The sequence below is a fragment of the Crocuta crocuta genome, unplaced genomic scaffold (genome assembly GCF_008692635.1).
Source record: "Crocuta crocuta isolate KB4526 unplaced genomic scaffold, BGI_CrCroc_1.0 scaffold417, whole genome shotgun sequence".
Lineage (NCBI taxonomy): Eukaryota > Metazoa > Chordata > Mammalia > Carnivora > Hyaenidae > Crocuta > Crocuta crocuta.
Window position 1 is genome coordinate 373261 of NW_027536463.1, and position 23275 is coordinate 396535.

A 23275-nucleotide genomic window follows, 5' to 3' on the forward strand; every position below is an offset into this window, starting at 1 on the left:
CGTATTTTAAGCAAGCATAAGTAAAACATAAAAACAGCATTTAGTTATCTTTGTAAGCATGGACTTCATAACCCATAGCTCCTTAGTGAGTAGGAATCAACATGTCTTTGGATGTGTCATTTTGCATAAGGGTTGATTTAGCTTCTTTCAGACCGCATGAACAGTGCCTTTGCAGAAAGAATAACGATCTCTTGATGGAGAGAGAGAAGAAATAAGTGTGTTTTAATGACGAAGATACATTAGATGCTTGGAGGTGTGGTGTTAAAAAGCAGCCTTAGAAATAGCTCCAGCTTTGTTTCCCTGAGAGTTCTAGGCATTGTCTTTACTTTCCAAAACCTTCAGCAAACCATTTCTCAAAACTCATTGACATTACATTCTCACTTTCTTTTCTTTCTTTTTTGCGAAGTTTATTTATTTATTTTGTGAGACAGAAAGAGCAAGCAGGGGAGGGGAAAGAGAGAGGGAGAGGGAGAATCCCAAGCGCCTCCTCATTGTCAGTGCAGAGGCTGATGTGGGGGTGAACCCACGAACCTCGAGATCATGACCCTTGCTGATACCAAGAGTCGGATGCTTAACCACCTGAGGCACCCAGGCGCCCCAGATTCTCATTTTCAGTGTAAACCCATCACTTGCAAGGGTGATGGTTTCTCCTTAGACAAATCATCCCTTCCACCCCCTTGAAGCAGGTGGACTTTCTGTTTGGCATTCAAACTGTATGCAACCTATCAATTAGAAAGAAGAATCAATAGTGTCAACATGAGGTAACATTTACATTATTAAACAAAATATACTCTAAACAATGTCAAAGGATACAGACCAATTCATTATAGGGATTGCTCTGGGTAGGGAAATTGATCAAGGGAGGTGAAGAAGAATTTCAAGGTTACTTGTAATATTTTATTTTGTATATTAAAGGTTTTAAAGAAAACCTTAAAAAGGATAAAGCTGAATTCTCAGTAATGGATTTCAGACTATTTTTCTATGCTTTTCAGTATTTTTAATCCCCCCCCCCAGATCAAACAAATAAAAAGACTTGTGACTAAAAAGTATTATTGGCTGACAGTACTCCTTTTAGAGTCTTTCCTCTTCGTGGGGCGCCTGGGTGGCTCAGTCACTTAAGCATCAGACTTCATCCCAGGTCACGATCTTGCAGTTTTTGAGTTCGAGCCCTGCGTCAAGCTCTGTGCCTCTAGAGCTTGCCTCAGATTCTGTGTCTCCCTTTCTGTTCCTCCTTCCCTCCCTCCCCTCACCCCGTCTCAAAAATAAATAATCATTAAGAAAAAAAATCTTTTGTCTTCTTCCGTCAAGTTCCTCCTAATCCTCCTATACGTGCAAACATATGATATTTGTCCTTCTCTGCCTCACTTATTTCNGTTCTCTGAAAAAAAAAAGAAAAAAAATCTTTTGTCTTCTTTAATTTTGAGATATTTCCATTTTTGATCAAAGTAATACTTTTAAAATTTTTTTCTCTGAGTGGCACAATTTAACTGAAACAAAGTAAAATTAACAAATCTTGTATATTGTAACCATTAGGAATAATCTGTCAATCACTGATCACCTTATGTGTTTGTGTATGTGTGTGCTAGTTTTATAGTATATGGTATAAGGAAGTATATAAATACCCCTTAGAGGCAGGGACTATGTCCTATATTTTTATTCCTTCAACACTTTTATATAGCAAGTATTTAGGAAATATTTAGTGAATAAAAGTAAACATACTGTCTAGGTGTTATCCTAGATTTTTTCCCTCCCAGTCAGGGTGTGTATTTACCCGGTGATCACAGTTATCGAGTGTTGAAATGTCCCAGATTCAACTCAACCTGGTTGACTTGTTGGAATTTTATAACTTTTTAATTTCAAATACCAGTCTCCAACCTAATTTCTTCAGCCAACAGATCTTTTTCAAAGTACCATTGTTTTGATAGGAATGCTTAAATGATAGGTAAGCATAAAAGATATGATTTTAAAAACATATAAAGCAATTTCTCTGTATGTTAAGATTTTCACAGTAATATCTTTGTTCACCAGGATGTAGTAAGTTGCTCAAAGGCTTTGATAGAATTCTGCTGGGCATATATATTTATACGAATTTTTTAAAGTTTATTTATTTATTTTAAGAGTGAGAGAAAGAGGGAGAAAGAGAGAGCACGGGTGGGGCAGAGATGAGATGGAGAGAGGGAATCCCAAGCAGGCTTTGCGATATCAGCATGGAATCTGATGTGAGGCTCAATCTCACAAAAAGTGAGATGATGACGTGAGCCAAAATCACAGAGTTAGATGCTTAACTGACTGAGCCATCCAGGTGCCCCTATATTTATATGAATTTAAATAAAAATTGCTTATGCATTATTTTATGTGAACTGAGAAAAAACACTGCTTTGTTTCCCATTATTTGCTTATCATTTTTGGAAAGAGAATATTTTTACCTTTTAGATGAGAAACAATATTAGATATGGAAGTAAGGTGTTGTCTATTTGAGGTCTTCACTACTTCCTGTCAGCATAAGAAATGCTAAAGAAATGTCACACCTCACTATGTTTTTTCAGTATTTCACAAAATAAAGTGAGAAAGCAGAACACTAATGATCTGCTCTCTTTTCTCATGCTCTTTATGGTAGAAATAAAACAAAATTGAGCTCATTTTATTACCTCCTGTATTAAACCACTATATTCCCTAAATTATTTTGGACCACCCTGTGATTCTACAGGCAAGGGATTTTATGTAGGGCAAGATACAGTGCAAATTTAGGAATCATTAAGATGCTTACACTCATTTCACTCTTATATGTACATGTTGAAGTGGTCCTCAGTGATTATAGTTCTAATAGATCCTAATGTATGAAGTTAGGTTTGTAAGATTCAAATAGAAGCAAACCCCACTGAGGTTATTAGCATACAAATAAATAGAAAATATAAAGGTAGATATTTTTCTTAGATGCTGAAAAATGTTACCTCAATTGCCTAAAATCCCAGAGTTTGCAAATAGCACCAGAATGGGAAATCAGATCTGTTTGATTGAGAAGTACAAGCCCATCATAATATTATACCTTCAAAGTAATTGCTTGTGCCTGTACACTTGTCTTCAAAACATGGAAGTCTGTTCATTCCCTAAGTCGGCTATTTTCAGAAGGTATTGTTAGACCATTCAAATGATTATCCTGATTTTTTCTGATATGTGAAGAAAATTTGATGAAGATAGGCAAAACTCATTAGAGTAATGAAAAAATGGTCAACATAGGCATAACACAATAAATGGCTAATCCTTATTGGGTGTTAACTATTTGTACATTAATTACATAACATACGTATTTTACTTGAATTCTTCTATTGTGTATATCTATTACCTCCTTATTAGAAAGAAAAATCTTAACACACTCTAGCCAAGGAAATTGTTTTGAATTAGAGATGTTTCCTTCAATGATGTTTCTAAGTCAATTCTTGATATTAACATGAGTATCAACATTATTGGAGTCTAACTGAACTGTCATATGATCCTTGAAGGTTTCATTTTAAAGTTATTAAAAGAAAATTCTTTATAATTAAATATTTCATAAAACTTTTATTTTTCACCTGCAATTAACATATAGTCTAGGAAGCTTATTATATACAGGTTTGGAAAATAGTCTGTTTCCAATAGAAACAGTATTTATGTATTGTTTAGGAGAATGATAGATTTATTTCAGTATACACTGTATAATTATACTTTTATTAGACTTCACATCACCGGATAGAATTCAATGCTAGTGGAAGAGATAAGGATATGACAAAAAGTGAAGGTTGAAAATGAATAGGCCTTTAAGGGAGCTGATCTTTCTCTGATCTGATAAACTTCTCCCATTCTCTATTTCTGTTTCTTTCTTTTCTTCTTTTCTTTTTTTTCCTCCTTACAGATCAGTGCATTTCAAAGGCTTTTTCTTTGGTTAGCACTATACTCTCAGGATCTGAGGACAAGACCTATGTAAAGATAGTTCCCCCGGCTGATATATGATTGTGCTGTTTTTGTTTTTAGTCTTTAGTAATTTCAAAAAATTTGCTGGGAAATTTTCCATTAGCCTGAAATAGTTTTCTGCCAGTATTTCTGGTTTTGGTACTACTATGTCTTCATATATTCTCTCAAAGACTGAGGATGTTAACATTTTTTATGGGTTTAATGAAGACTAAAAATCGATTTTGTAGTATGAGCATAAGCTTTGGAGTGAGAAAGCTTAGGCCCAAGTCCTTTTTGTTAAGCTTATGAGTCCTCAAAATAGCCTTGAAATGATTTTCTTTAAATGCTCAAATCAATAGGTAGGTAGGGATTTGTATATTATTAATGCATCTATGACGTTGTATATATAGTTATCATTCTCATATACACATGTCAATTTTCATATATACCTAGGCTGTTTTATTTTTTATTTTTAATGTTTATTTGTTTTTGAGAGACAGAGAAGAGTGTGAGCAGGGTAGGGGAGAAAGAGGAGACACAGAATCCGAAGCAGGGCTTGAACTCACGGACCCTGAGATCATGACCTGAGCCTAAGTCAGAAGCTTAACCTACTGAGCCACCGAGGTGCCCCTGCATTTCATTTATAATAAAGAGCAGAATTTAGTTCCAGTTTTCTCTCAGAGGTGCTTAGGCTGAGTTGGGTCTTTTGTGTCTTTTTGTACTTGGTTTGGTTTTAATGTTTGGTACTATCTTAAACTGTACTATAAATTGAATGAGAAAAAATACAATTTCTTTATTCTGAAGTAAGTTATTATGACAGAATATACTTATACAGCCAGTTATGGTTACTATAGCTATAGCTATGGTTATATACTGAGCAAATATTCATGTTTTATTAGGTAGGAATTTTATGTCTTAACACAGTTTGCCATGGCATTTAACGGTAGATCATTGGCTCCAAAAGTAAAATGTCACTTGACCAGAATAGAAGTTAATGAAGGAGTTGAAGTGTCCAAAACACCTGTCAGTGTTCTGTAGGCCATGGCTGGCTGGCCTTTTGCCACAGGAAAGAGCCCCGGGAGCAGCTGTTTGTGCCAACTCCCAAGACAGACTACTTCAGTGAAAAGTTCAGTCTAACTTTACTAGATAAAACAGTTTTCATTAATTTTTAATGAACACAGAAGTAAACAGGAGTGCCTTTCATGATTTCGCATTTATGGATTTCTGAGCTGGGGATATAAAATTTAGCAACTTTGGAGCTTCAAACCAACCTTTTAGAAGATATTTTTTTTTCTTATACATAACCACCTGTCTTTAGGTTTCTACAACCATTTCAGAATCTTGTAATAAATGGGTTTACTTTATAAAATCAGTGTTTAAAAATGTATGTATAATTTTTATTATGTATATTGTATATACATATAATATATATAATACTTAGAAATAAAGCCGATTTGAACTCTCCACCTAGGAGAATTGTCTTTTAGAAATTCTTTGCCGTTGTTCAGCTCCCTTTAACTTTTTTCTAGAAATATCTAACTGTGATGATTACTGTCATTATGGTTTATTAAACACGGATTATGTTTATATTGTAAGCCATGGTATTCTGGGTCAGATCAATTAAGTTGTACTTTGTTATGCTCTCCAGAGTCGAGAACAGGGTGGTGGTCAGAGCTGGAGCTTTGAAAAGCATGTCTGGGCCTACGGGGAATGTCCCCTAGTGTGTTCTTTGTGGGACATCTTCCTTGCATGTGTTGTGCCCGGAAAAAATTCAACATCCCCTCCAAGACATAAAGACATTGAAAAGTTCTAATATTTCTTAATTGAAAAAATTAACTTATTTATGTTCTATCCAGTTTTTGTGTTTCAATTCACAAAATGCCTTATGTTTACCATCTGTCCTATACGTAGGAACATTTAGCTCTTTTTATATTGCCCGTTAAAAACAAAGGAAGACTTGTATTCTGAATTTTGGCAAGAATATGCTTCTTGTTTCTTTTCTCCTTTTGTCTTTTCTTTATCTTCCCATCCTACAGTTTTCCTACAAAGAAATTTCTCCCATTTCCATTTACTTTGACATTTTAATCATTTTTTTGCTCTGTTTTCACACTGAATTTGACTTTTCGGCAGTATTGTGATGTAATATTACTGAATTGTATACACGTTTTCCTTGGTTTTGCTTTTTTAAGCTTTTTGTTTTTGTTAGGGATAGAAAAACTCCTCTGGTTACTCTTCCTGGTCAGATTTCTAACATTTACTAGCTCTTCTTCTAATCTGCATCTGCATCTAGTGGCTGATAAACCCAAACCGTTGTCATCTGAAGCACACTGTAGAATTTTCTTTTAAATTCAGCTTAAGAATTCTTAACCTAAGATCGCCCTTTAGGCAGTATTTTATAGCCATCAGTAATCCCTACTTAATAGTTCACAAAGTGAACAGATATGATTTTAAGTAACAGAGAACCGAAGTCACTACTAACATAAAAACTGGCATAAAGGTATGTTTCTGTTATCTAGTGCAGTCGCGACTTCCTTGGGAAGATTATTCACTGAACTATAGTTCATAGTGAAAGATCAGAAACATGAAGCAGTAATCTACTACAAGATTTACAGTTTTCTTTTTTTTTAATTTTTTTTAATTTTTTAAATTTATTTCTAGGAGAGAGAGAGAGAGAGAGACAGCGTGAGCAGGGGAGGGTCAGAGAGAGAGGGAGTCACAGACTGAAACAGGATCCAGGCTCTGAGCTGGCAGTCAGCACAGAGCCCAACGCGGGGCTCGAACCCATGAACCGCGAGATCATGACCCAAGCGAAAGTCGGACGCTTAACCGACTAAGCCACCCAGGCGCCCCAAGATTTACAGTTTTCTAAAATCTGATTTTTCCTCTCTCTTAAAAATAAGTTTAATATTTATATTTATTATACTACTGGTATCCTCCTCTTTCTGCCACTGTCTTCTAGCTGTTAGATGCAGACCCCAGCTGAACTCAACGTTGAGTTATCCTCTCAGAGGGACATAGTGTAAAAAATGGATTCATAGTTACCTCTCAAAGTTAGCTAGCTAACATATATATTGCTTACTGCCCGCCAGGCACCCTTCAAAGCACTTTACATGTAATAACTCATTGAATCCTTTCAACAGTCCACGAGGCCAACTTTGGCATTATTCACCTGAAAAAACAGAAGGGATTTAACTTTTCCCAGGTTTCCCCAGCTAGAATGCAGCAAGCTCTGTGTTTCAACGTTGGCAGTCTGCTTTCAGATCTGTGTTCTTCATCGCAAAATGTCACTGTCGCCTATAAAAGCTTATCACATGGAGAGCATAATTGTAATACTGAGAAATACAAAGAGAAAAATCTGAAAACTATTAGAGAAAGAAAAATATAGAATTTATCTCTAAAATGTCATTAGCAGACTGACAGCAGACATGTTATCTCCAACTGAACTTTTAACAGAATAACATTTTAAAAGTGCTAAAGTAAAAGTCAGGCTAGAATTCTCTAACTACGCTAACATACAAGAGTGAATGTGAAATCAGGCCATTTTCAGATGATGTGAAGATTCTGATAGTTTGGTGCTCACAGGTGATCTCTGAAAGAATTAAGAAAAATGTACTTCTGCAAGAAGGAAACGGTTATATTTTTATGGCTTTTTGTAAAAAAAATTAATAAGCAATTAAGAAGGTACTAGTTATAGTAATTAGCACATATTTATTTATCTATGTCATTTCCTTTCTACTTATAGAGAAATATATGCTATAAAGATATTTACTAAAGACAAGGTGCTACTAAGATGAATATGCTCTACTTATTAAAGCTTTTTTCCAAAACTGACATGTTAGTCATTGAAAGAAATCACTCAGGTGTCCACATCCTCTGCTGAGAGCAGAGCTAGTAAGCGATTCAGGAATAGTAGTTTATTTATATTACTTAAGAGTTAATACACACGTATCAACTTTAGTAGATTAGATTACTGATAGAGGATTTATGCATCATAAATAAGGAGTTTCTCTTGATTTTTATGTTCTTATAATTGATTTGAAAACCTCAACACTTTATGTATTCACAGGTGTATATTCATGTGATCATTCAAATTCTAAGATGTAATGTTTCCTTTTCAGCGCTTGGCTTTGGAAGCAGAGAAGGTTCAAGCAGCCCACCAGTGGAGAGAGGATTTCGCGGTGAGGACCCGTTTTAGCCACTTAAGTAGTAACCTTTGGTGCTTGATTTTTATGATTACATCAATATTTTTGAGTGATAGAATCTTAAGACCAAAACATAGCTCTATTTTGTTTCTTTAAAAAGTAATGGGTAATTAGGGCCATGAGTTAGTCAATATGTTCTTGCTTATGTTCCATATTAAAACAAGTATTTGGAAATGTTCTCCTATAATCAGATTTATTTATAAAATTATTTTCATCAAAAGAGAATTATAATGTCCAAATAATATTTATGGATATGAATATACTAGTTGAAAAACAAGTTGGATTGAACAACTTTGAGTTTGTAAGAGTGATATGCATATTATAGTCACCTTGGTGGTGGGCAATGTGATTAGAGTGAGAATGAATGAATTAAACTTTCTAAAATTTAATTTGTTTCACTTCAGCTAGATGCAGTCTTTCTTTTACTGTGGTCTACTTTTAGAAGTGCCAGCTTATATTAGCATTTCTATATATGTTTTTGATAAACTTGTGCTAATCATAAAAATAGCAAGAATTTTCCTTGTAATCAGTTTTGTCTGTTTATTTATCTATCTTTCTTTCATCTGTATTTCCTTCTATCCATCTGTTCATCTACCTATGCATCCATTCATCTTCTTTTTTCTATCTCTATATCTGTGTATCCATCCATATATCTATTCATACATCTATCAGTGGATCCAATCTTTCAACTTACCTCCTCTTATCTATTGATCTATCTTCTTATAGCCAGGGGTATGGTGAAAATCTTTGCCCTCAACAGTTAAAATATTTCTCTTACATATTTAAATTATTTCCTTTATAGTGAAAATCTATATAGTTTCTGATCGTAGAAAAATCCCATATAACTAATTTTGGGCACGTTTAAAATAGGGTATGAATGACAGCTTTATGTACTATTAAATTGGTTTTAAATGTTTTGTAAACAAAAGTCTCAGATTTGAAGGTAAGAAAGTTGTGCTTCAAAGAACACAAAATTGAGGTTTAGGAATTAGCACTTTTACTTTATATTAGCATGATTATGTTGTATGTCAAAGGAAAATATACTATACGGTATGGCATTCATTTATAACGTATGATAATGGTTAGTCTTCTGTGCTTAGTGCTACCAATATTATATAGCTTACTATCTTTTCCACAAATTTCTGTTTCTTAAACAAATACTTAGTCTACCTACTGAAGACTCTATTTGACTGTTGTCAGTTTGTTCTTTTATTAAATTGTTCACATACCCTGAGTTGTTCCTGTCATGTAGGTACAGGCTTAGTCTGTAATCATTTATCATAGCTAAGTTAAGAAAGATCAATTTATCATCCATAATATGTAAAGAAAAATGCTGATTAAGTTAGAAATAGTGGTTTGATTGTTGAGGGCAGATTGTAAACTAATCCAATGAAGGGCTTTACAATCTTGTTAGTTTCTCTTAGATGAAAGGAAAACACTAAAGTTGAACTTTTTGTTGTCATTTCTCAAATAGACAGAAAGCAGCCACACTAATTTGCCCAAATAAATATCCTTTTGGTTAACTAATATTAAATGGGAATTGCTCTTTTCTTTACAAGTCAGAGATAGTATAGGAAAGGAAATATAAAGACATAGCAGGTATAAAGCTAGACCACATTTGCCGCTTAGTGTTAGGATAGTACACTTGTTGTCTTGGTTTAAATTTTGAGTTAGTTTTAATTCTGAGAATTCAAAAAAACCCATTAAATTCACACAAATCAGCATTTGTAATATGTTCCATTACGAAAAGTTCATAAACTTTTCTTTGTGTTAAAGGGATTTGGTAATATTTCTCGGTCATCTATTAGTTATATGTCTTTTTTTAGTTTCCTTAGGAGAAGTAATGTGGTAAAGAATAAAGTGCCAAGCAGGGATGTAGTAATGCCTTTCTACCATTGGTGGTGTTTTATTTAACTATTATATTATAGCTTTGGGGTTGTAAGAGTTTCTTGCCCAAGTTTATTGTAAACTCTTTGATATTGTAAAATCATTAACACTAAATCAGCATTTGGGCAAAGCTGTAATCCTCCTTGCAGAAATAATGGGCAGCCATTGTAGCTGAACTGAGAAACTCCCAATGCATGTTCACTGTGACCATATTTTACTGAATTCAAGCCATCATCAATTGTAAGGCACCCTCTCATTTATGTATTGCTAAGAAAGGGGAAAAATCCAATTAAATTATGATGCACAAGCAATTTTAAGATGTATTCTTATCTGTCAGACATTAACATGTGAAAAAATTTACCTTGAAACGTCACCCCTGTTATCTACTTTATCAGTGCCCGTCCCCAAACGGTAGCACTGCCAGGGTGAGTCATGTAACAGGACGAATTGGTCGCACAATGACACTAAATCATATACAGTTAAATAGAAAATAAGTGGTTTTCTTTGTGTTAGGAGTTCGTGGCGAATAGTGACCACCGTGTAAGAGAATTCTTGAACAAATTCTGTTCTTAATTTCCCCCTAGATTACCTCACAATTTATTTAGGCCCTATGAACATACTGATTGACAGAAAAAGAGATTGTTAAAAGGAAAACAAGTTAGTCCACTTTAGAGCTCTGTCAACTCATTTCCTGAGTGCCCTCCTTGAAGGACTGTAAACAGTGTTCACAGAGCACGAATTGGTCACAGTTTGCACACTGAAAATGGATATTTTCTATATCTTAACCAGGCCAGCCATACCCGGTCTTACAGTAGTCCTTCCTATTTCGAGAGCTCTTTGAAATGCCTTAAGTTATTTCATGTTTGAAGAGTAGAATGTGAATGCAGATTGCCTAACCTTCAGATTCAAAGACCGCAAAAATAAGAGACATTTTCCCCTTTTCATTCCCCCTGCCCTGGGAAATCAGATGATACTTCAGTTCCTATATGTACCAAGGTTAAACAACCTTCCCAGCCATAAGACAAATCAAATTTAATTTTTTTAAAAGTTTTATTTATTCCTGAGAGAGAGAGAGACAGGGTGAGCAGGGGAGGGTCAGAGAGAGAGTGAGACACTGAATCTGAAACAGGCTCCAGGCTCTGAACTGGCTGTCAGCACAGAGCCCGACACAGGGCTCAGATCATGACCTGAGCCGAAGTCGGACGCTTAACCAACTGAGCCACCCAGGCGCCCCAAGACAAATCAAATTTAAATTCATGGTTATAAATTAGAAATCATCAACGTTAAATCTCCCCTTATGTTAGGAGACCACACAAAATAATTGCAAATTTTATAAGTACTTTAACCAAACATTTAAAAATGTTTAATTTAGAGCTAAATGCTACTATATTCCAAAAAGTCCTCTTTTTAAATTTTATAATCCTTTCATCTCTTAAGATAGCTAACTATTTGTATCGGTGCGATAGTTCTTTAATGCCATCCTTTAATAATTTAACACTGGGATGATTTAGAAGGTAGAAATGATTTCCTAAGAGATACATTAACATTTCAAAAAGATACAATATTCTGATTATTCCCTCAAGTGTTAGTAGGCAAATTTCATTAATATTGCTTGGGCAAAATGTTGATTAACATTTCCTACTCTTTAATGTAGAGAAATCTCGGGAACAACAAGAACAAAAAGCAAAGCACTGAAATGCTGGCAGTAAGGAAAGCCTTATGTAATTCACACTCTCCCTCCACGCCACTCAGTTCCCAGTTGAATGTACAATGGCGGTAACAAAGGGCGTACCCTCTAAATGGATGAAGATTTATGCGGTCATGCATTTACAAGTTCAAACCAATATTTGTAAATAAGCTGTATCTACCAGCTGCCTTTCAGTCTCCATGCAACTTATGGGTGTTAAAGGTGACATTGCATGTCACTTATGATGGACAGATTATTAAGGGCAGGTGGGAGAAGCAAAGAGAGCTTAAAAAAGGAATTGTTCTGCATGAAATAATTGCTGTTATTTCTACCGAACAGATCTTTTCCAATTGCATTTGAAATCTCATTTGATTACATTGCAATGGTTGGTTAACTTAAGCAATTTTGTTTCTAACTAAGCCTGCAATATTAATTGTACTTACACATGTATAAACATAAGGGGTGCCTAATTTGTATTTTAATAAGTAGGATCTTTATGTATGGCTTATTAGCATCAGCTTGTTACTGTGCAGACGGAGTACAGACGTCTAGAAATTGGCCAGTAAATAAAACAATTGAGGAGCCTTTTTTAGCTTGAGCTTTACAGAGAAGCTAAATTAGAAGGTGAAATTTTTCTGGTAAAGTTGAAAGTAATTGAGTGTCAATCACGCTAACTTGGTTCTCCTAATTTTGTGTTATTTTTATATATTTAAAAATATCACTTTGCTCAAATTGAAATGTTGCTTTCAAAGTTTTGTGTTTATAGCAGTTAAATTAATAGGCACTGGCATTATGGATTAAATTATTTCATCTATGTTACTCATTTCATGGAAGTCCATCAGTTCAGCTGATTGAGGCACAAACAATGATCAATAGGTGAACTATGAAAACATACTATAGTTATTTTGGTTACATTGTATAAAGATAAACACTACTCTAAGTTATACATTGGTATAGGTTCTAGATATGAAAGACCTGACTTTTTAGGGGATAAAAATTGGGGAAGTGATGTTCTATATTAATGAATGAATGAATGAACTTAGTAGATTGCCAAAATGATTTTAGGCTCCGGCTGGATTTAGTCTTTTTTTAGTTTCTACCTTTGGTTGAACTGCCCTTTCGGGACCAAGAGGTTGCCTACTTTAATATGTTTTTGCTACATGTCTTTCAGTTTTTTACTACTGTTTTCTTTTAAGAGTCTTGTCAATCTATTCTCATCATGAAGATAAATGAAAAGGAGCCACAATGCAAAACTGATTTCTCCCACAATTCCGGGCAACCAATTTTATAGCAAAGAGGCATATTTATGATGCTTTGTTCTTTTTGTTTCTGCATACATACGAATGCCTCTGGTTAGAGCCTTACAGTAAGCAAAATTGAAAATGATAACCATGGGCTTTAAACTGTTAGTTATTATGGGTGTCGCCCCTTGACTATTGCTTCTTACAATGAAAAATAGAAGCTAAATATTTATAAATTGCCCATATAATAGCATTGATTTTACTTTGAATAATTGCTAATAGTTTTCCTTACTTCACTTTCTATTATTCCTGTTAAAGCCAGGGTCATAAAATAGTACATGATAGTACAGCTGAACCCTCTAAAGTAAGACATCATGAAAATATGTTTGGGACAATGCAAACTTAGATCTAAATAAGACTGCGAACACGTTTTCCTTTCTTTTCTGTTCCCCCCTCCAGAAGGAGAAGTTGCACAGGACAGCTATCACCGACTTAGGAAATGGGGAAGTGGATGGTGGATCTCTGTATTTTCAAGACCAGTCTGCTGGCTTAGTATCCAAACCTTGAACTGATGGAAACATTGCTAAACTATATTGGGAGATTCCTAGAATTGGCGCCAGTGTTCTAAAGATTCTAGCCATCCCCAGCCCCCAGAATCCTCCTCATTGCCATTTAAGCTAGAGTTGATTACTGGTACCCACTTGTATCTGTCACAAGAGAGTTGTCAAACTTAGTGATTTTGTTAACCTCTCTAAAAGTTGAGTTGCATTTTATTAACATTTTTGGACACTAGTTATTTGCATTAAGGTAGCATTTACTATGTTATTTTTTCAACACAAAAGAAATAAAAAGATGAAAAAAATGTATAAGCATTACGGATCACTGCCATTTACACGTAATGCATAGCCTGCAAAGATTTGGTCAGAACCTTCTGTCCATTTTATTTCCTTATTTAAAAAGTTTCAGTGAATCTGCATTCAGCATAAATGGCATACCAGGCCCATCACGGTCTTCTCCCATCCTACCCTTCCTCAATTTTCTATTGCACCATTTCCCCAGCAGCTCTTACCATTCTGAAATTCTAAACCCGAAAAAGAGTGAAACTTGACATTTCTGTAAGGCAGTATTCTTTATTTCATCTTCAGAATTTAAAAAAATGTTTGTTTATTTTTGAGAGAGAGAGCACGCAAGCGCGTGAGGGAGGGGCAGAAAGAGGAAGACAGAGAATCTTAAGTACACTCTGCACTGTCAGTGCAGAGCCTGGCGCATGGCTTGAACTCATGAACCAAACTGTGAGATCATGACCTGAGCCAAAATTAAGAGTCAGACACTTAACCGAGAGAGCCACTCAGGAACTCTGGTCTTCAGACTTTTTGATGATGTCTGCCTAGGAATCTCCCCACCCTCTGCAATTTCCTCTTGGGTTTCATCCCCTGATCTTGGATTTGTTGTCTGTTTTCTGTAGGTTCCTTATACTAGTTTATATTCCTATTCAAATATGTACTGACTAAATAATTTTCCTTTTTCTACTCTCAGCGCTAAAATGTAAACTTTCTAGAGCTAAGAGCTATGACTGTTGCAGTGCTAAGGAAATGGTGGTCTAGAACACTGCATAACACACAGTAGCCTATATTTGATTTCTTAAATTAAAAATTACCTAGTTGTAGTTTTGAGATATCTGTTTTTACTTTAAACATTATGGTCAGTTGTACTGAAGACATAGTGGGAAATTTATTTGAACAGCACTTTTAATGTCTGAGTATATGTGTCCACAGCTGTGGCATGGTTCCAGAACACTGGACTTGAAATTATGCAAATCTGTTTCAAATTTTTTCTTTGCAACTAACTTGCGATACAATTTTCAGAAAATAACAGCCTTTTGAATATCAGTTTACCTAAAAATGCTTGGTTCTGTAGTCTTTACCAGCATAATTATTTCTGTTAGTAGCTCAGTAATTGTCTCTCTATGCTCCTATGAGCCCTGTCTCTCCACCCGGCAAAATGTCTTCTAGAAACCTCATGACTGAAGCATGTGTTCACAAGCGGGTTGACAAAAATTCCTGGATGGTTGTTCACGTAGGCCAGAGAACACTACTTGTGTTCTCTGAACACCCCGGATGGCTGCTGTTTTCTGTTTGCCATCATTGCTCCCATGGAAGAATACAGTTCTGATCAGCTTGCCGTCACCTGGCACATCCCAAGCTGCAAAGACCTTGAGTGGGAGTCAGAGTGTGTCCCATGTAGAAACAGGGTGAATGACTCTATTCCCAATGACCGGCTTTTTAAAAAATATTTTAGTTAATATACAGTGCAGTTTTGATTTCAGAAATAGACTTCTGTTTTTCGTCACTTACATACAACACCCGGTGCTAATCACAAGTGCCCTTCTTGATCCCCATCACCCATCTAACCCATCACCCTGACCTCCTAACCTCCATCAACCCTCAGTTCATTCTCTGTTTTAAGAGTTTCTTGTGGTTTGTATCTCTTCTCTTTCCACACCCCTTTCCCATATGTTCATCTGATTTGTTTCTTAAATTCCACATATGAATGGAATCATGGACTTGCCTTTCTCTGATTAACTTATTTCACTTAGCATGATACATTCTAGCTCCACCCATATTGTTGCAAATGGCAAGATTTCATTCTTTTTGATGACTGAGTAATATTCTGTTGTATATATGCCACATCTTCTTTATCCATTGATCAGTCAGTGGACATTTGGGCTCTTTCCACAGTTTGTTGTTGATAATGCTGCTATAAACATTAGAGTGCATGGGTCCCTGTGAATCTGTATTTTGTATCCTTTGGATAAATACCTAATCGTAGAATTGCTGGGTGACAGGGTAGTTCTATTTTTAATTTTTTGCAGAACGTCCATACTGTTTTCCGGAGTGGCTGCACCCATTTGCATTCCTCCCAGCAGTGCAAAAGGGTTCTCTTTCTCTGCATTGTAACCAACATCTGTTGTTTCTTGTATTGTTAATTTTAGCCATTCTGACAGGTGTGAGGTGGTATCTTATTATGCTTTGATTTGTATTTCTCTGATGAGGAGTGATTTTGAGCATCTTTTCCTGTGTCTGTTAGCCATCTGGATGTCTCCTTTGGGAAAAGTGTCTGTTCATGTCTTCTACCCATTTATTCACTGGATTATTTGGTTTTTTGGATGTTGAGTTTGATTGGTTGTTTATATATTTTATTTTTATTAAAAATTTTAATGTTTATGATGTATTTTTGAGAGAGTGGGAGAGACAGAGTGCAAGTGGGGAAAGGGTGGAGATAGAGGAAGACACAGAATCCAAAGCAGACTCCAGGCTCTGAGCTGTCAGCACAGAACCCTGACATGAGGCTCAACGCCACGAACTGTGAGATCAAGACCTAAGAACAGATGCTTGACTGACTGAGCCACCCAGGCACCCAGTTCTTTATAGATTTTAGATATTAACCCTTTATCCAATATGTCATTTGAAAATACCTTCTTCCATTCAGTAGACTGCTGTTTAGTTTTGTTGATTGTTTCCTTTGCTGTGCAGAAGCTTTTTATCTTGATGAGGTCCCAGTAGTTTATGTTTGCTTTCATTCCCCTTGCCTTCAGCAACAGGCCTATTAAGAATTTGCTTCGACTAGGTCGAAGACGTTGCTGCCTCTGTATTCTCCTCTAGGATTTTGTTGGTTGCCTGTCTGACATTTGGGTCTATCATCCACTTTGAGTTTATTTTTGAGTTAGGTGTAAGAAAGTGGTCCACTTTCATTGTTCTGCATGTTGCCGTCCAGTTTTCCAACACCATTTATTGAAGAGACTTCTTTTCCATTAGATATTCTTTCCTTCTTTGTTGAAGATGAATTGTCCATATGATTGTGGGCATAGAGGGGTTTTTAAAACCTAGATAAACAATATTTGCACCATGTGCAAAAGTAAAAGCTAATGCAAAATCCATTAAATCAAATATCAAATTTTTAAAGTTTATTGTGATAAGAACAGAACATGCTATCTACCCTCTTCACAAAGTTTAAGTGTACAGTACAGTGTTACTGAGTAGGAACAATGCTGTCCGGCAGAGCTTCAGCACTTCTTTACCTTGCTTAACTGAAACTTTGTGCCCGTTGATTAATTACTTGACACTTCCTCCTCCCGTCAGCCCATGGTAACCACCATTTCAGCCTTTGATTTTATTAATTTGACTATTTTATATACCTCATATAAGTGGAATCATATAGTACTTGTCTTTCTGTGTCTGGCTTATTTCACTCAGCATAATGTTCTCAAGGTCCGTTCATATTGCTGTGTAGCAAATTTTCCTACTTTTAAAGGCTAAATTATATTATGTGTGCTATTTTCACCACATTTTTATTATCTGTTCATCTCTTGATAAAGATTTGGGTTGTTTCCACATCTTAGCTACCATGAATAAAGGTACAGTGAAAATGGGAGTGTTAGTATCTCTGAGATCCTGATTTTAATTCTATTGGATATATACTCACAAGTGAGATTGCTGGATCAAATGTAGTTCTAATTTGAATTTTTTTGAGTAATTTTCATACCTTTTTGTGTAGTGTCTGTATCATTTTGCATCCCCACCAACAGGGTGCAAGCATTCAAATTTCTCCACATCCTCGACATCATTGTTGTCTTATAATAGCAAAAGACTCAAACATAAGATCTAAGACTGTAAGACTCCTGGACTTCATGACATTGTCTTGGGCAGTGAATTCATGGATAGGACACCAAAAGCCCAGGCAATGACAACAAGGAATTGGGACTTCACAAAACCAGAAAAGCGAGTATCAAAGGGAACAATCAAATACAGTGAAAAGTAACCAGAAAGGGAGTAAACCATGGATCTGATAAGGGACTAGTCTTGAAAAGACATTCGGGACTCATACAACCCAACAACAAAAATAGCAACCCTACAGGGTTTTTAATCACCAGGGCTCTGAAGCTAGTTTTCCTCGTCCCCGTGTCTCATAGTTCCGGAAGTAAAGAGTTCATTCATCATTTAATACTTCTCTCAGTGGGGCTTAAACACCTTTTTTAGTGGTCTTTGAGGAGACTTTTTTCTTATCATATCCTTCTCCTCCTCAGTGTCCCTTTGAGCTCTTGTCCATGTATTTCTCCTTTAGGAAATCGTCTCTTGACCTCCAGCAAACTAATGCATGAAAAGAGATTCCTGAACATTTTGCAGCTCCTTAACTATATTGTCATAGTTCACGTCCAGCATGCAGGACCCCATTGCTAGATACCTTCGTGTCTCCAAAAACCTGTTTGAGATGAAATGAGATAGTTGATGTAAATATACTTAGCATTTCGGAAGGTCTTCAAAAATGATCATTTTAATCGAGGGGGGTACTACCTCCTTCTAGATATCTTCTAGATACATTTCTTCCAAAAGGTTGGCATATTCGTTTTTAGTGGTTAAGTGCAACAAGTTACTACTTAAGGAAAATGTGCATTGCCCACAATAAGCAGCAGATGAATATTTACTGAATTCTAACTTAAATTCTACTTACCTTGCATTTCATTTATGTACTAAGACTGCATTCACATAGATTGAGTACATTTGGAAGTGGGCATGAGGGTAACAAATTAAGGTTTTAATTATTGTTGCTGTTTTTCTTCATTTTTGTATGAAGTTCTGGTTTACTTGCTACCTAAAGCAGCTCTGGTACACCTTTCTATAATTAAAAAATAAATATATCTGAAGGGACTTAAGGAGATATGGACACTAATACATATATTTATTTACTGTAGATCCCTGTAGCCTGGGACCCTGGGGCAATAACTCTCTTCCCAGAGGTAATTTTTATCTTAAGAATAACATCAGATATTGGAATAATTTCAATTTAGTGGGGTTAGAGTTATGTGAATTACTTTGCTCACATTGCTATGGAAATGAAAATGTTTTAGGAAATGAAGAATCAGCCTAGAGAGCTTTCTTCCTAAAGGGTTCCCACTGTGGTGAAACTCGGAACTTTAAAAAATAAAGAAGGCAGTGTTGGAGGAAATTTATGGAGGTCATGGAGTTGATGTGGGGGGCTGCCTGCGATAGCTGACCATGGGGACTTGGGGTTTAGTGGACTGGTTTAGCTGGAGGGATATTATGTGTCCAGAATATAAGAAAGCTCTTGAAACAGGAATTTGGATAATGTTGAGAGTGCGTATTACACCCAAAAGCTTAGTTAAAAAAAAAAAAAGTCTATAAGTAGATAGAAGAAAGTTTTGAGATATCCCTGATTTAAACCTGACAGGTTAAAAAAAAAGAAACCTAGATAATAATCGTCTACAAGTTTCAATAATTATGTAGCTAGACATTAGCACTGGATTTGAATACATATGAGACAAATGCTATGGGACTTTAGGCTAATGGCCAGTTACTTTAAAGCTTATGCCTTTGGTCATCTTCTAACTTTCCAAAAGAGCCTGTCTGCAGATTTATTCCTCATGCTATCCTCTCTCTAATTAATCAAAAAATTTTTTCCTTTTACTTTCTTATCAATATACAAACTTATTCCAGTGTCTTCTGTCATTAAATCAATCTGTCTTGCCTCTTTTAGCTTCACTGCCATTTCTTTGCTATCTTATACTGCAAAATTCAAAGGATCTGTAGACCTACATGCTCTCTCCATTTTTACCTTTGCCATCTGGCTGGCCCACTCCACTCTGACTGCACATTTCATGTGTGTCGCAACTGTTCTTTGTACTTCACGTTTACCTCCATGTCATAGAATCTAAAGGGTATTTTCTGTGGATCTTTATAGTTGGTCTGTTGATATCATTTTAATGGACCACCTCCTAGTTCCCCTTTCTTCGAACACTTTGTTTTCTTAGTTTTCAGGAAACCCCATTTACCCGATTTTCCTGTTTTCTCACTATCTGTTCCTTGTCAGCCTCCTTTTTAGTACCTGTTTTCTTTACAGTGCCTCTAATCTTAATTTTTTTAATAGTTTATTTATTTTTGATACAGAGAGAGATGAGCACGAGTGGGGGAGGGACAGAGAGAGAGGGAGACACAGAATCTGAAACAGGCTCCAGGCTCTGAGCTGTCAGCACAGAGCCCAATGCGGGGCTCGAACCCATGAACCGTGAGATCGCGACCTGAGTCAAAGTTGGACACTTAACCGTCTGAGCCACCCAGGAGCCCCTACAGTGCCTCTAATCTTGTCTAAATTGAGGCTGTCATAGCCCTCTTATCTTTACTGCCCACACTTTGTCCCGGGACACCCCATCCATATCAATGTATTTAAATATAATTCCACACAAGTCTCTTTTCTGAACTCTATGGTTATTTATCAACCTGACCACTTGTTTCCATTTATAGTTATCTTGCCTGCTTGCCACTAGCATGCTCAGATTAACTTTTCCCATTACTTTTTCCCCTAGTATTCTGCTCGTCTGTTGATTCTCTGACCTCAAATGATGTCACCTTCTCCCAAGTTAATTTAGTCAAAATGAAAGAGTAATCTTTAATTTCTTTCTCTGCCATAATCCCTCATATAATCCATGTGTAAATTCTGTCAATTTCAAATATATCATGCAACTATTTATTTCTCTTTATCTCCATCACCACCATCTTTGCCCAACCAGCCCCCCTCAGCCTGTAGACAGCTCATCTTGAAGTTGTTAATCAAATTATGAATCAAGGAGTCTACTGCCGTGCAGTATCCACAAATTTGGTTATATACATAATTAAATAAGATTTTATGTTGTCAATTAAATAGAAGAGAATAATAATGAGGCTTTAATCAACTGTTTTATGAGCAAGTGGAAGACCCAGCTTTGCATATCCTTCTGACACACATGTTTTGAGAATCAAGTAAGATGAACCAGTTTTAAAATCTTTAAACCAGTAAGACAACCAAATATGAGAACACAGTAGTGGAGGTGACACAAACCTGAATTTAGAAAGCAATGTGGTGCTTTTCTCAAACTGCCCATGAGAGATGTTCCTGTATGGTAGCAGCAGCAATAAAATCAAGGCAGCATAAGTGAAAACAAGTTTAAAAAAAAGTCCAAAGTGTTACTTTTAAATTATGTTAAAATTAATGGCACAAAAAAGGGAAGTTTCATACGAGTTCAGGTTTAAAATAACAGTTACAAATGCCTTTTTCTGCCTCATCAGAAGACATGCTGTGGTCTAAGGAATAGAGCTTGTAATCGCTGAATGTTATAGAAAATTAGTTACTATGGAATTGTAGTATTTTGTGCTGTGGGATATATTATATGTTAATTAAATTATTAGATTCCAAAAGCTATAAAGTTGCTACATAGCAAGAATTGCTTTATTTTGTGACAGTGCTTCACCACTGTGTGGACAGTTCTCCTGGGGATCTTTCAAGAACCACCTGGAAGCTGTTTTACAAAGTCCTCCCTACTGTCCTCCCCAGAGAGTTCTCGGTGACTTCCTATGGGAGTGAAGCCAGGACCCTGAGAATCATTCTCTAGAGAGCAATGTAACTGATGGAGTGTAATCTAGCTGTCATGTGTATTAAGGCTGAAGAAAGCTTGGAAACCACTACTTGGAGGACTTACTATCAAAATAAAAACGATGAGTCTGAATGTAGTTCTACAGCTTAGAAATAAGAGATTCAGTGGCCAATAGATTTGAATATCGGAAACAAAATTATAATAAGAAATAGGATGCTCAAAACAATCTAGTTGGGTTTAGTCATTACCTGAACAGCAGTAGTGACAATAATCAGGCTTGCACAGTCACTTTCCTTCTGAATGAGTAATACCTTAATTGTTTTCACAAGAAAGTTTCACTATATTACTTTAAAAATCCAAGTGATACAGGTCACTACAAAAGGAAAATTAAAATCTCTCCTAAATACCACAACTAGATATAGTCCTTGTTTATATTTACTGAGCATGATGATGTTCAATTTATCTGTTTATCTCTTTTTCTTCATGTATATTTTCATGACATAACCCAGGAAAAAAAGATAGTTTTATGATTTGAACAGAATGTACAAACTTGTGATAGGAGAGTGCATTTTACTGTGAGTAAATCAACTTGTTTGTATTTCTTTCACCTTCCTCATACATACCCCAAACTTAGGAAATTATTACTTTTACCTTAAGATTTATGTTCTAAAAGCATAATTCCCACAGTGTTTAATCCTCATTCTATATTTTGATGGCTTAAATGTTGTCATCAGAACTTCTACCATAGCTCTTCTATACTGACCTTATTTATTCATGTTTGTGTTTAATTCATAGTTTGAGTGAATGGATTTTGTTATCAAGTAGTTGAACAAAGAAAAGCCATAGGATGCTCTAATCCCTCAGTTCTTGCATGATTGCAAGAAATTCTGAGAGTTCATTTTGGATTTGAAAGCAATTTTGGCTACCTATGCTCTCCCACCCCTCAAAATTTGAAACAATTTTCATTGTTGTGTCATTGATACAAGTGGCTCTAAAGAAGTCTTAAGCCAGTCTGATCCTAGGCCCTGGACACATCCTGAATCAACTTGATTTGTTGCTGTTTCCCTAATTCGTTCTTCAGTCTTGAGGTTGAACTCGGAATAATACATCTTATTGTTCATTGTTTGGTATCTTTGCATTCCAGTTTTTTATTTTTATTTTTTTTTTTTAATGCTTTATTTCTAGGGGAGAGAGAGAGACAGCTCGAGCAGGGGAGGGTCAGAGAGAGAGGGAGTCACAGACTGAAACAGGCTCCAGGCTCTGAGCTGGCAGTCAGCACAGAGCCCGACGCGGGGCTCGAACCCACGAACCACGAGATCATGACCCAAGCGAAAGTCGGACGCTTAACCGACTAAGCCACCCAGGCGCCCCTTTGCATTCCAGTTTTAATTTTGTTTCAGAGATGAGATTTTGTTTCAAAGATGTTTCACATCTTTGAAAAATATTTTTGTATAGTTTTTTTTTAATGCTCTTTATTTTTCATCAGGATTATCACATAATATAAATGGGACTGGCCACCTTTTCTGTTTTCCATAACTGGTATTTGGTCTACTATAGTCTTTTGAAAGGAACCTTATTTTTTATTTTATTTTATTTTTTTTCATTTCGTTTGGCATGATTTCCTGAGGCCTGCCTGGAATGATGGTCTTTTCATATGCATCTGTGCCTGCCTTGTTTTCATGTAGCTGTCTGCTCTAAATAATCTGTTTTGAATCTCTCCTTTTCTGTCAGTTCTGGCAGCTCCTTTGCCAGTTTATAAATAATCTCATCTTTAAGAACTCCTTTATCTTTTATTTTCTTTCATTATTTTCCTGACACTCTCCCTCTCTACCCTTTATTTTAAATAATAGGACTCTAATTTCTCTGAGACTGTGAAGAACCGTGGTCTTAATTCTTAATTCTATGTTAG

At 35.9% G+C, this 23275-nt stretch overlaps 1 protein-coding gene across 7 annotated transcripts in view; it reads left to right on the forward strand.

The window, feature by feature from the left end:
* Nucleotides 1–23275, forward strand: part of CACNA2D1 (calcium voltage-gated channel auxiliary subunit alpha2delta 1) — a 478329-nt gene that overhangs the window by 252657 nt on the left and 202397 nt on the right. For all 7 annotated transcript variants that reach the window (XM_077748517.1, XM_077748519.1, XM_077748520.1 and 4 more), the window contains exon 4: nt 8046–8105. In XM_077748517.1, coding sequence (XP_077604643.1) covers nt 8046–8105 — 60 coding nt within the window. The remainder of the gene's footprint in view (nt 1–8045; nt 8106–23275) is intronic.